At 38.3% G+C, this 13,442-nt stretch overlaps 2 protein-coding genes across 4 annotated transcripts in view; one reads left to right on the forward strand and one right to left on the reverse strand.

The window, feature by feature from the left end:
• The window catches only part of LOC137597156 (homeobox-containing protein 1-like), a 22,533-nt gene extending 14,767 nt beyond the window's left edge, over positions 1 to 7,766 (forward strand). For all 3 annotated transcript variants that reach the window (XM_068318129.1, XM_068318137.1, XM_068318144.1), the window contains exons 9-10: positions 901 to 984; positions 1,174 to 7,766. In XM_068318129.1, the coding sequence (XP_068174230.1) occupies positions 901 to 984; positions 1,174 to 1,503 (414 nt within the window). In that variant the 3' untranslated portion in view covers positions 1,504 to 7,766. The remainder of the gene's footprint in view (positions 1 to 900; positions 985 to 1,173) is intronic.
• Positions 7,011 to 13,442, reverse strand: part of kif13ba (kinesin family member 13Ba) — a 36,000-nt gene continuing 29,568 nt past the window's right edge. Inside the window, exon 39 of the mRNA XM_068318117.1 lies at positions 7,011 to 13,286. Within this exon, the coding sequence (XP_068174218.1) occupies positions 13,081 to 13,286 (206 nt within the window). The 3' untranslated portion in view covers positions 7,011 to 13,080. The remainder of the gene's footprint in view (positions 13,287 to 13,442) is intronic.

Raw genomic sequence — 13,442 nt, forward strand, 5'->3', positions numbered from 1 at the left:
AGGTTGAATAATCAATATCCAGGGGGACTTGGTGAACGTGACACAACATTCTCTGCTTTGGTTCCTCATCGTACATCTATTGTGTTATTTGATAATAGTCAATGACCTCAGAGTTGAATCGGGTGACAATAAGGTCATTGTTCTTTTTTTTATCTAAGTGCAGCATCTGAAATGATTGACCGTTGACATCTTAATGAAATAATCCAGAAGGGTTGGTCTGTCCAGCTGACATTTTTCAACCAGCACTTTTTTGTTTAGCCATAAATACGTACATTATTGGGCACGAAATGAAACATCCTGAATTAAATCGGAGGTGAAAAGTCTGGATGTAATCTCACATGCAAGTTGAAGATTCAAGTTCCACAGTAACATGTTTGTAAATAAGGTGACAAAAACATGGTTTTCCATAGCTGGTGCTAAACCATTCACAAATCAAGAAGATGCTGAGAAGCTGGCTGACATCTTTATTTCTAGCCTCTTTGATCATTGCAGCGCTGTTTACTGGTCTCTAAAAATAACAGAGATTTTAATTTTAAAACTGCTGCTCAACGATTGACCGGACCTAAGAGGAGAAAACACATTAGTCCGGTTTCAGCTGCCCTGCAGTTGCTTCCTGTAACATTTAGAATTGATTGATCCCCTTTCTTATTATATACACATTTTAAATGAGCTAACACCAAGCTACATTGATACCTCCCTCTATCACCATTTACTTTTAAGAACACTGCGGTCATCTGCTGCTGCTTTATTTGAGGTTCTCAGATGTTTGATTTACGTATTTAATGCATGCTACTTATTATTATTATTATTATTATTATTATTATTATTATTCTCCTAATCCTTGCTTTTGTATATCTTTTTTGCTAATATGATCAAGTTAATTCCATTCATCTTTCACAGGGTTGTGATGTGTCCTTGTTTGACAAAAGGGCCTCAGCCAGACAGTTTGGATTCAGTCGGGCCGACCTGTCCTCTCCAACCCAGGTAGTTACCGCCCATACACACACACACACACACACACACACACACACACACACACACACACACACACACACACACACACACACACACACACACACACACACGGTATCTCTTCACTATTGCATAGCTTCTTCCTCCCATAGAAGACACACATGGAGTTTGTTTTTCTTCATTTCTCCTTTCCTCGCTCAGATTCCCACTCTGCTTCCTAGTTGGTTTTCTGCCTTGGGCAGAGGAGGTGTGTCTGTGCAAAGAGCTGCCTCTCTGATTGGCCGTTCCGTGGTGTCAGGGGTGGGCCCTCAGGCGGATGGTTCCAGGTTGACTGGGGTGTCTTGGTCTCCTCCATCCCCTTCCCTTCAGGATGAACCCACCATGCACAGCACACTGTCTGAGCACCAGGACCCAATCAATCTGGAGAAGGCAGCCGTCAACGACAGCAACCAAGCTCTAGCCAGCCAAGAGGACGGGCCAAGGTGCATCAATGGAGGTGACATCAAGACAGAAACGCTGGAGGACGACTGAAGGAGGCTGTGAAATTATCTCTGTAATGAATGGAACAGGAACAGAGGTGTGTTAATATGCAAGCATATTTTATAGGAATGTTAAGTGAAAAAGATGACCAAATGTCATGTAAACGCTGAGATACCTCCCAACCCTACCTCCAACCACCAACCTAATCTGCTACTCTCTTATGCTCTTAGATATTACTAGTATATTATAATTATTTCAATTGTTTAAGTGCTACTCAGTAGGCTATGGAGCTGCTTAAGTAAAAATAAATCAAAGAAAGTGAAATAGATAACGGATAATGTTATAAAAACAAACATGGTTTATGAAATGAAAAGCATCCAGTAATATTTGTTGTTTTTTACTTTAGTGATTTAGTTTTGTTTAGATATTTTAAAGATTCCGTAACCTGACTGTCTAAAGACATGATTTTTCACAGCAGGACAACACTGTATTTGACACAGGGTTCAAATAATTTCAGGTTCTTGTACTGTGATCACAACACAACTGAACAGCCTCAAAAGATTGATACACAAATTTGGAAGCTAACCTCATTTCAAATAGTTATTTTATGGAGTATGGAGCATGTTTTATTGCAGGTATATATCAAGTTTCGCTGTCAATTCCTTCCCGTGAAAAGAACAGCAGAATAAGCTCAGTTTTGTCAGGCTTGGATTTATTTCTGTGGGCCTAGAACGATTTGAAACTACAAAAGAGAGGAAAACAGAATAATCCACACCTCAGCCTACTGTCCTAAGAAATAAACTAATACAAAAATAAATAAATAACAGTAAATTTGTAAAATTTAAAATGGGATTACTACTGAATTGATAGTATTGAAATGAGTTTTTGACAGCACATTGAATTACTATTATAATTATTATTGGAATCTGATTCTTAAAGCTTTAGGTTTTTGCAGGCTTTTAAACTAATAATTTGACATTCCAATAGATTAAAAAACTTCAATGCTGTAGATTCAGCTGTGTAACGTTTATCAATACAATGACATTCAGAAGAGCACGTCTTCAGCAAAATTCAAAAGCCTGACCCAAAATCAAACATGTAGCCTCACTGTACAGCAACTGGGAAAAGTAACGTGTATTGAAATCCATTGGATCTAAACTTTGATTTGGACACACATATAAAATCACATTCATAGATGTCATTCCCCTAAATATGCCTGATTTTCTAATAAGTGTTAAAAGATTAAAAAAAATGAGTGTTCACTACAGATCACAGATCACAACATGGTGTTCTGTTGTTTATAAAACTAAAATCCATACCGCTTCTCTCTAAAACAACTGAACACAAGTCATTAAAATAAAACTACTTTATACAGGAATAATCGACATAATGCAAAAAACTAGAAACTTAGATGCGGAGGTGATGGAGTTTTATCTGTTTGTGTCCACATACCCAGTGGGTAATCGGGCAGAATGAATCACTGTGACACAAAATCTAATCAATACAAATCATTCAAGTGGGAGATATTTAACCGCGTAACAAACTGTTACCAGATAAAGGTATATAATGAAAATACATACATATATCACAAACACACATATACAGTATATTATATAAATTTGGGTTATATACATACAGTATATTAATGTGTGTGTATCATATCCATTTCTATTTACAGTATGTAGGCATATTAGCTTCAAATGAGAGAAACTATTAGTGAGTCCTTTTCTGTTGGTGAAAGGTATGTGAAGCATTAGCCAAAGTATTAAGTTTAAAGTTGATGTATTTCCTGAGTATATAATGTCACGGTTGGAGCTATGTATTAGAGATATGCTACTCAGACGCATCAAATGTGTCAAATTATTACAAGCAGAATGCATTTGCTTTTTCCTTTTTTTAAGGAGGGGGGGGGTATTTGTGTTTGTGCTTGATATGTCATGTGTTCTAAACACATTCATGTTTAAATTGTCTTTTAATTTTTCATGCTTTTTCTTGGTTGAAAATGGTGCTTAGAGTCCCTGCAGTTCAAAAACTTCTTTAAGTATAAATGGAAGGGACTGAGGTTTTCCTTAAAGCTAATAGTTAAATATTTAGTGAGTTGGAAACAGCCACGGGAGTGTTTCTCGTTGAAAAATAACCGGTCAAATAGAGAAATAATAATCCCTGAACAGCCATTGTAGGAATCTTACCGGTACCTGCATATTCCTTTTTTTTTTTTTTGTAGCCTTCTGGGAGTTTTTTTTATTATAAGCTATGAAATGAGTTATGACAAATGTTATCACTAACATGCAAAGAAGAAGAGGCCCCTGTTTGACGACCTTGCAGAGGTCACTCTCTTTATACAGAGTGAATTTAGCATCATTTGACCTCTACGGCTGGCTTAGATTTGCACAAATGAATGTTGCTCTGTTCCACCTTCGGAAGATTTAAAGCAGCAGGACAGAACAAAGGTGCTGCAGTCCCACCTACAGAAGGCTGTTTGAAAGAGGCAAGAATCACTAAATTCAATTTCAGTGTAGAAAAGTAATTTTGTTCTAATTGGACATGAACCCTGAATATTAAGTGCCTACAGCTAATGTAGTTAATGATGACATACACAGTAGTACTGCATGGTTTACGTTGAAGTGCCTTCTTTTGTGCAGATGAGGGATTTCTGCAATGGCTGTAATAAATCACTATTAAAAAATGATGCAGGACAGCTGACACAGGATCAGTCAACACTGAAGTGGTTTCATTCAAACTGGCTCATCTTTGCTCATCAACAGGTGCTTTACAGGCTAAGCTAATGGTTCAGAGTCAGAAAACTGACACAATTACCTCACTTTACCCCTGCAGCTATAAGCTACACCCACAGACTCCTCCACAGCTGCAATGTGAATCAAAGTTTCACCAGTCGACAGTTACAGCCTCTTACTGTAAAGAGTCTGTAAACATAAGACAACAGAAACGACTCGTCTCTTTAAAGGGGAACTCTTTCTCAAACTTGAGCCAAGTTTGAAAATAAAGGGAGAATTCCACTTCAAAAAAAATGTGTTAATTCATAAATTCATGTCTCTGCCAGAGTCCATAATACTATAATGTAATTTTCCTCATCCTCGTGGACTGCTAATGCAGCTCATCAGTGTTGCTTCCCACTTCGTCTTGAGTTGATTTAGTTGTTTTTTTGTTTGTTTGGTGGAATGTCTCTTCATTGTACGGCAGCAGAGCTGTCTCTTTGCTTTAAGCGTTGGTTAAACTGAGACACTCTTATGTAGTGATTATGAGCTGTTTGAATTATTTACACCAGATAATACTATCCCACTAAGGGTTAGAAAATGTTTTTTATTTCTTTTAAATCTGCAAAGCAGAAGCCTTCACGAAGTCAATCTTTGGATTTATTGAAGATGACGTTCTTTGAGATTATTTCAGGGTATTTGAATCAGTTTCAGTTGCTGCCTTCATGTTCCTCTCATGAAGTTGTTCTTTGAAGGCCTGGAGCAGCAATTCGATGTGAAGTGAAAAAAGTAGTTTATTAGTGTCATTTTAAAACCAAAAAGTCTGAAAAATATAACTAATCAAACTGCAAAAACAAAACTGTACAATAATTATTAGATCTTTTTTCATGCTTTGACATTTTTGTGTGTCACCGTCCATTTCAGATAATTTTGAAAAGACACTTCCTTATCACATAAGTGGATTTTTATCTCAGAAAAGTTTGTAGGCTCATCCTCAAATACTACCACATCAAAATAACCCCAAATTCAGATGCTTAAAAAACAATCTTTCAGATGTACAGATTCCAGTAGTGGTCTTGTTTTTGATCACTTTTATTTTTTTTTTCAGTTAAATTGACAATGTTTACAAAAATTTGGGTGACAAAATGCATGATATTCTAATCAACTTGAAATGAAATGCAACCATAGTGACACCAGCCGCCGCCCCCCCCCCAATCAATGACAAAGCTGCTGAAACATAAGGTCCACTCTGATCCCTGGAATACTCATATAACAGAGTCCAACTATCGTCCCTCTGGTAAAACACCCGACATCTAACATCATAGTGTTCAATAAAACTATTTTGGATTGAGCATGTTGCCAATAGTAACGGTTGATGGTGGTGCTGTGGAGGATCGGATCTGAGGTCTGCTTTGACCTGCCCTCAGTGGATCTGGTGTCACTGTGTTTTCACTCAATTAATGCTCTTCTTCTTCCTGTAGTCGATGACACTATTTGACATGTGGTGGAAATTCTCTGGCATTCAAGATAAAATAGATGTTCCATTACTTTCAGGTTTTGTTTTTTTTTTGTATTATCAGCGAATGACTGTAAATATTCTCAAAAATGAACATCTGGTCAACAGTTGTGTAAAAACATTTTTATCCCCTGAATACCTTTTCATTTTGGCAATAAACATGTCAATATTTCTATTGAATGAAAAAAATCAAACCTCAGCAGGATGTTATCACTTTTGTTACTTTATCGCTGTTATTCTATTTCAAGATTTAGTGCCTTTTTTGGACAGTAGACTGTTCTGTAATTGCTATGTAGAAAGTCTACATATGCCATTGTTACTTTTTCATCTGTTGGATAAACCTTATTTGTTATTTTTACAGTGTTTTTATTGATATTCTATTTACAAGGGAATAAAAACCAATCGGAGACCATTTAGTATGTTTTGTTTTGTCAGTTTTTACAAACCTTGGAATGAGGGAATCCTGCCCCCCCCCCCCATATTGGGACAATATGTGTGACGTCAAATGTTTATGGAAAATACATGAATTTCTCCAATCAGTTTCACTTCTGTTTATCTTTGAACAGAAAAGAATCATAGCCTTATTCTTACAAAAACATGAAACTGAAATTCTGCCATCCACATCATCGTCATAACTAATCAACAATCAAATCATCCAGCCGGTAAACTCGGGGCAGATGGATCCAGTTGTCCCACTGATGACACCCCCCCCATCCATCTGTGGGAGATATGAAGACAAAACTTGGTACTGCTTAATTGTTTAAGTTAAAATGTGTTATACATGCTCATCCAATGGAGACATGTTAGTCATTTCCTGCATGTCCCTCAAAGTGGGTCAACAAATCCTTGTGTAGTTTATTTGCATCTTTGTCACAAAAATACTTTAATTCACCACAAATACATCGTTTTATTTTCTCAGTGCCCACCATTGAATCACTGAGTTCAGGAACAAGAGCAGAGAAAAAATACTTCTCCAGGTTGTCTACAGTCATAAGTTGTATTCAGCAGGAGTTTGTATTAACGAGTTATTTATTATAAAACGGATAATTGCTGATCTGTTTGCATTAGTCTTTTGACAATCCTTAATCAAGGGCTTGGTGGATGGAGTTTAAATGATACCTGGGAGTATGGCTGGGGACTGATCCATGGTAGTTAATTTTTAAGTCAACAGAGCCTGTTTTATTCTGTAAAATATCTCAAACTTTAAATGTATTTTACTCAACTAAATAATACTCAAACACCAGTTACTCTTTAGTAAAGCAAAACTAGTTGACTCTAATCATGACACCCCATGCTGTAACTCAAATATCAGCAAAACGAAACAACTGGTCTGTTAATCTTCCTTTTATTTTTTTCTTATCAGATTACTGTTCAGATGATAAAAAAATGAAAATTATAAATGTATTATAATACATGTTTATTCTTTGGATTGCAGCATAAAATCACATAAAACAATTAAATTAATTAAAAACCCAAACTTGTGCTCAGATTTCTCTTTTTATAAGTCTTAATATGCGCATATATACACAAACATACAGATCAACCACTCTGATGGTGCACTCACACATACAAATCAAGTCAAAAACACTCCATTGAATCAACAGTAGCAACAAAGGATAATAATTAGTAAGGATGATGTAATACTGTCGATAAGACCAAAAGCAAACAAATCGCATTTTGGAGAATTGACATTTTACTTGAGTCAGCGGTGTACAAGATTCCAGGGACTGGATGGGCCGTTTTGCAGGAGTACCAATTGACTCAGCAAGCACCAAGCCCTCTCCTTTATCTCCTATTTACCATCTATTAACACACAGTTCATCTAAATATGACTCCCTGCGACTAATGTGAATTATTCTGGAAAAGCAGTAACAACTATGGGTCATTACCAAAAACCAAAACAAAATGCCATCATTTGACAGCTGATTATTGCTTTTTGGTGTGGTTTATTCTAACATTTGTTAACCAACATAGTGAACGGATACAGGTATATCAGTTGTGAAGGATGTAATCTTGTCAGCGAAAAGGCATCAAGGAAAAAGTTGGCAGAACACTTGAGACAAGCGAGGAAGAGGTACTTAAAAGGCAACCTTCAAAGTTTGAAGAAGCTGTCAGGTGTGGTATGTGGGCCAGGGGTCGGTGGCGAAGTCAAAGGTTTGGACGATTTCCTGGTCGTCTATGAAGTTTCCTGCGTGAACATTGGAGTATTCTCTGACCAGGGTGGTCACTTGATTCCCTCCAGTCAGGCAACACTGCAGGATGTCTTCAACCCAAATCCCTCTTGAAACCTGACAGCATCTACAACCAATCACCTTTTTATAAACAATATTGTTTACAAAAAAATAAGTAACTTGTCTTGTTCAAATAGAGAGCTGAGATTGTTCCAGCTAAAACCCCACTGAAGGCCACACGAAGGCGAGCGTTTACAATGCACTAGACCAGTCATCCCATAATTATAACAGGAAATGCAAGAGGCCAATGCATCAAAGATATGGGACAAAATAAAAGCACTTAAGAAAAGGAAGCTAGAAAAATAAAATCAAAAAACATTTTCAAGGGCTTAGGATTTGGGTATAAAAATATATGCAGTCTGATGATGACTGGGGAAAAAATCAGAGTAAAAAAAAGAGTTGGGTGTGATTCTTGAGGTCCCCCGTCACGTAAACAACACATTGAATGCATTCATCATCATTAATAAAGGATTCTGATCACGCAGACATGTGTGCAAAGGACGGTAGGTTCTGGAACAGAAAGTTGTTTATTTCCACTTCTTTGAGCTGCTGTTGTGTAAAATAATTGCTCCCAATTTTGACAAGGCAGTGAGTGAAGGACTACAGGCGAAGGCTACTCCCCCAAAATCTCAAAGTACTGAATTCCAAGCATATATTTAAAACAATTTTAAGGGCAAAACATTTCATCATAAAACAAAATGAATAATTAGGTTGTGTTCCAGAAAAGCTTCCTTCTGGAAACTGTGCATATGAAGTGAAAACAGAAGATATGAGAACAGTGAGTGGAAGTTATATGGTCACATGACTTCTGAGCCACGACAACATGAAGGGACATCTACAAGGCTGAAATGAACTCAAACCCCATTGGATGTGGCCCGAGCAATGTCCAGGAAGGGAAATAAACCAGCTCACATGTGCCACTTGTTGGTTTTGGCCCAATTTGAGAAAACCTTTTCTATATTTTACAGTTTGTTTATCTCCCTACGGAGCAGCTTTTGTGATAATCCTCAAACATAAATAGTTTGGTTTTCTTTGATGTTCTGAGACACTGGGGATCGTATCTGTTGCTCCCAGCAGCACAAAGTTAGCACGGTGAGTTTCGTTGCAGCTGGTGGTCATTTCCCATCTTGTCGAGAATTCACAGACACAATTTAATAAAAGCCACATTTGCTTATCATTCACACACATATGCACACGCACGTACGAGAAACTTTTCCTTCATTACCACATAACTACTATGAATCACAAAGTTCCGCCCTAGTGTCCAACCTACAAACCCCTTCACCGCCTCACAGCCAGTAATATACCAGACAGCCACCTGTAGGAACTAATCAGAGCATTCTGGGTTTGAAGAGCCGATAATAAATACAATATAATTACTACAATACACTGTCTCCAACGCACAACTCATAATAATATCACTGCTTTAAACTAAATATCAATATGAATCACTGTCTTTTCCTCCCATATCCTTTTCAAGGCCCACATGACAAAGTGCCTCATTTTTAGGAATTGTTCTGCATCATGAAAAATAAACTGGACCCTGAACCGAAGCGCTGACTTCTCCATCTGGGATTAACAAAACAAATTACCAAATTCCAATCTAGTACACAGTAAGATATATATTTTTATATAAATTGATTGATCCATTTAGTTAAATTTACAATGCTAATAGCAGCAATTTACAAGGAATCACTTGTGCAATATTCATTCAAATAAAAAAGGTTTTATCAATTTACATGCGAAAAATGCATGTTTACAAGCATTTAAATAGTTCAGAGTTCACACCTTTCAAATTAGGAAGATGCACGATAAAAAAAAGAATGAAAAACACGTGTTGTTAAGATGATGCACATACTGAGTGTGTTTACATGAATGCAGTACTCCAGGTCGCGTATTCATAAATATCAACCAAGCTCATTAGAAATCTGTAGACACGTCTCAGTACACATGGATAAACTGACCTGTCGTCATAGAAACGGCTGAGGCCGTTAAAACATACCTCAGTCGGCATGGATTCTATGTTAGTTGGCATTTGCAGGTCCATCTTCATCAGGATATGGACCTACCTTAGCCGTTTGAAAGTGAGACATGGTCATTCCGCATCATCCACCGTCAGTGTAGCCTATTAGTCATGACTCAGCATGTGTTTAAAGGGGTGATGTATATTAATAACCAAACTCAGCACGCCCAGTTTATGACACAGGCATTCTGTTCCATGTGTTTCAACCATGATTACATCACAAAGGTGACATCATCAGGATCAATTTCTCAGATTTAAATAGCTCCCTCCAGACCTAAAGACAAATTTACAACCTGATTAAAAAAAATTTTTTTTAAAGCAAAACGAACAAGTTAGGATGCAACGTAAAATGTTAATAGAACATGATTCATGTCAACTGAAAACAGTATAAAGACAGTACATCTGAAATATACCTCATTACTGGTATTGATTGTTGAAAATATGCAGGCTTTTAATTTTTAGCAAGACTTCTCAAAAGAATTGGAACAGCTGCTACAACAGTAACACCTTAGAAGTCACTGTCAGACACACCTGATTGGTCCTGGTGATGGTATCATGGAAGGGTGTCCCCAGCCCAGCACTGCGTTAAAACCAGACAGTTCCATGAATCACGTCACCACATGAGCTTAGAAACAATAAAATGCTTTGCAGGCATCAATTTCAGAGTGAGCTTATATTCATGAATAATGTTTGTTATTCTGAAGATAAACCATCATGTCTTCATATTGCATTCAGTTTGACTTTAACATTTTGGATAATATTCTAATGTTCCTGGGATTGGTGATAAATGTCACCATTTTCACAGGGTTGACAATGGCACGTATAAAATTGTGGAGTGTTCCCTTTGACTTATGGAAAAGTACTGGCAACACATGTGCATCCTGTCTACATTCTTTAGGAACTGATGCTATACACAATCTGTGAACCAGAGCTGTGGTGTACTGCCAATGTTCTCTTGTTAATGCAAATAAAAGAACAAGGACACTGTAAAATGTTCCAATCCTGCTGGAATGTGATATACAGTACACTGATAAAAAGAAAAAACACGCTCGCCACATCATCTTATATTTTCTTGACCAGACATGCCTGAAATTTTCAGTCAGAACTGCTGTTGTGCACCATGTCATTTACAGATAGACTAAAAACAGATTAAAAAAAAAATAGAGAAGCGCACTGGTTCTCTTTTCAGGTGTGAAATACCCAGCAGAACATCACTTTCTTTTCCTGATTACATACACTTTCTTATTTCCCACCAACGCTAAAATTGCCCTGTGTCCAAATGTCACAACCGGCTTTTCTGCTTTAACACCAGACTTCCAGTCGGGCCTCTCAGATGGAGAACATCTACTGTTTTATTGTCATCAATAACGCATTATTACTTAATCTAATGAATCTGCTGCACCTCTTTACTCATGCTCTGTGCACCATGACGACAGACCAGCTCTGTTCAAACACAAATCCAACATCTCCAGTGCAAAATCAACTTGTAAAGCCTCCCAGTACAAACGGCTTCCTCCCATAGTGGCTTTGTCCGACAAGGACTGAACTCTTCCTGCTTCACACAGATAATCTTCAGCATCAACACGACCACAACAGTATCAACTTATTTGTGCATGCATGGCAGCACCATACAACATTTACAAACACACACGGTTCTCCTTGTCCTTTCCCCTCTGCAGTCCCTGAGATCACCTCACACTTAGCTCAAGGCATTCTCTTAAACACAAACACAGCTGTCAGGAATTAAATATACAGAAAAACAAATGCAAACAAAGCCGTGGTGAAGGCACATTCTGGGAGGGGCTATGTTCACAAGAGAAGAAGAGGATTCCAGAGGGAGGAGACGCGTCTCAAACAACAGAAGAGCCAGAAATGTTCATCTGCAGATTGAGTGTGTTAGCTGGAGCAGGGGTTATGGGTCTCAGGACTATCTGGTAGTAATATTATATCCAGGGATGCAAACATCTCAGGCAAGAAACATCTTTTCTGGCTAACAAAGACCGTGTAAAACACTTCAGTTAAAACAAGAAAATCACCTGTGACCCCAGACAAGCTACAGGCATTCTCCACACAGGAAACGGCGCCCCCTACTGTCTACTTGTAGTAGTTGTTAGGCCAAGTTCCTCTGCTTCAGCCGTATGAGGTAGGTACTCAGGAACACAGTCGCTGGCGGCCAGAGGGAATTGACTACAATGAAGGTCATAGGTGTAACCGTGCTTCTGACTGTCAGAGCGTTCAGCCACTTTGAATTTTACAAGCTGTGACAACAGTCTGCAGAGATGACTACCACGGACGTCTACGGAGGGTCACAGGCAACTTCCTTGTGAATATTAAATCTGCATGAGATTGAAGATTCAGTGTTGACCAATGCCTCAGTGGGTCATCCAGAACTCATAGTGTTGTGGGTACATCTGTAACCTCCTTGTCATTCAGACACCAAAACGTTAAAAAAATTAAAATCGGATCCATTTTCTGATTCACTGATAACATGACGCACATGTTTTAGAGAACCTTAATAAGGTAGCAGCATGTCATATAGACCTGTATCTATCAGTAAATATCCATTGTTTGTAGCTGAATACTGACAACACCTAATAATTATGGTGAATGGTAAAGATAACTGAGAACTAAGTGCATCTATCTAAATATAAAAGAGCTTGATTTGCAATGTGTTTTTATAAGGTCTAAAATGATCCCTTAGTGTCAGTACACAAAAAGTTAGTTAACAAGTGAGTTTGCATCCCTGCATATCAGCTCTGAAACCACTCAGATCAATTAAACACTTCAGGAAAGAACCTCTTAGAGCTCCGACACTCCCCATAAGTCCGCAATGACTTCTATTCATTCATCCCATTCATTTAAAATGATCTCCCAACAAAATAAATAGTCCTTCCATGGACTGTCATAAACTCTGTATACTCTTCATCATCTTACAGGTGTTCATTCTGAGCAGTCTCTGTCTTTGTCCTACTTTTTTACTCATCGATGAATGATGAAGTGAATGTCATTTCAAACTGTAGGAGGACTGGCAGTAGATCAGCTTCTGATGTGTCAGCCTGTTGCATAGCTGGGAGGACGAGAGGAGGAGAAAGAAGACAGCTGTGGGGAGTTCACTTCTCCCATCCAACACCTGCTTTCCACCTCTCAACTGCTCCAGGACTTGCGATTCTCCCCCCGACGGGCAACAGAAGCTTCTCCTCTCAGGATGGGGACGTGGGGGGAAGCTGAAAACTCTCCTGTACGCCGACTGTTCCGATCACGAAGGGAGAGCCGGCCTGGGCGAACCAGCACTCCATAACCCGCTTTACAGTTGAAGTAACGATGGCCTCCGACTGAACCGTCATTTTTGCCTGTAGGACAGAATAAAGGAGGGTAGATTCAGCACCACCACTACGGCCAGTTCAACCAATCAAAGGCATCATCTTAACACGGGAGCCAAGTGTGTGTATAACAGGGTAGTGAGGTGATCATTGTAAAGGACCAGTGGTCTTTTACTCTACAAAATA

The sequence above is a fragment of the Antennarius striatus genome, chromosome 1, assembly GCF_040054535.1.
Source record: "Antennarius striatus isolate MH-2024 chromosome 1, ASM4005453v1, whole genome shotgun sequence".
Taxonomy (NCBI): Eukaryota; Metazoa; Chordata; class Actinopteri; order Lophiiformes; family Antennariidae; genus Antennarius; species Antennarius striatus.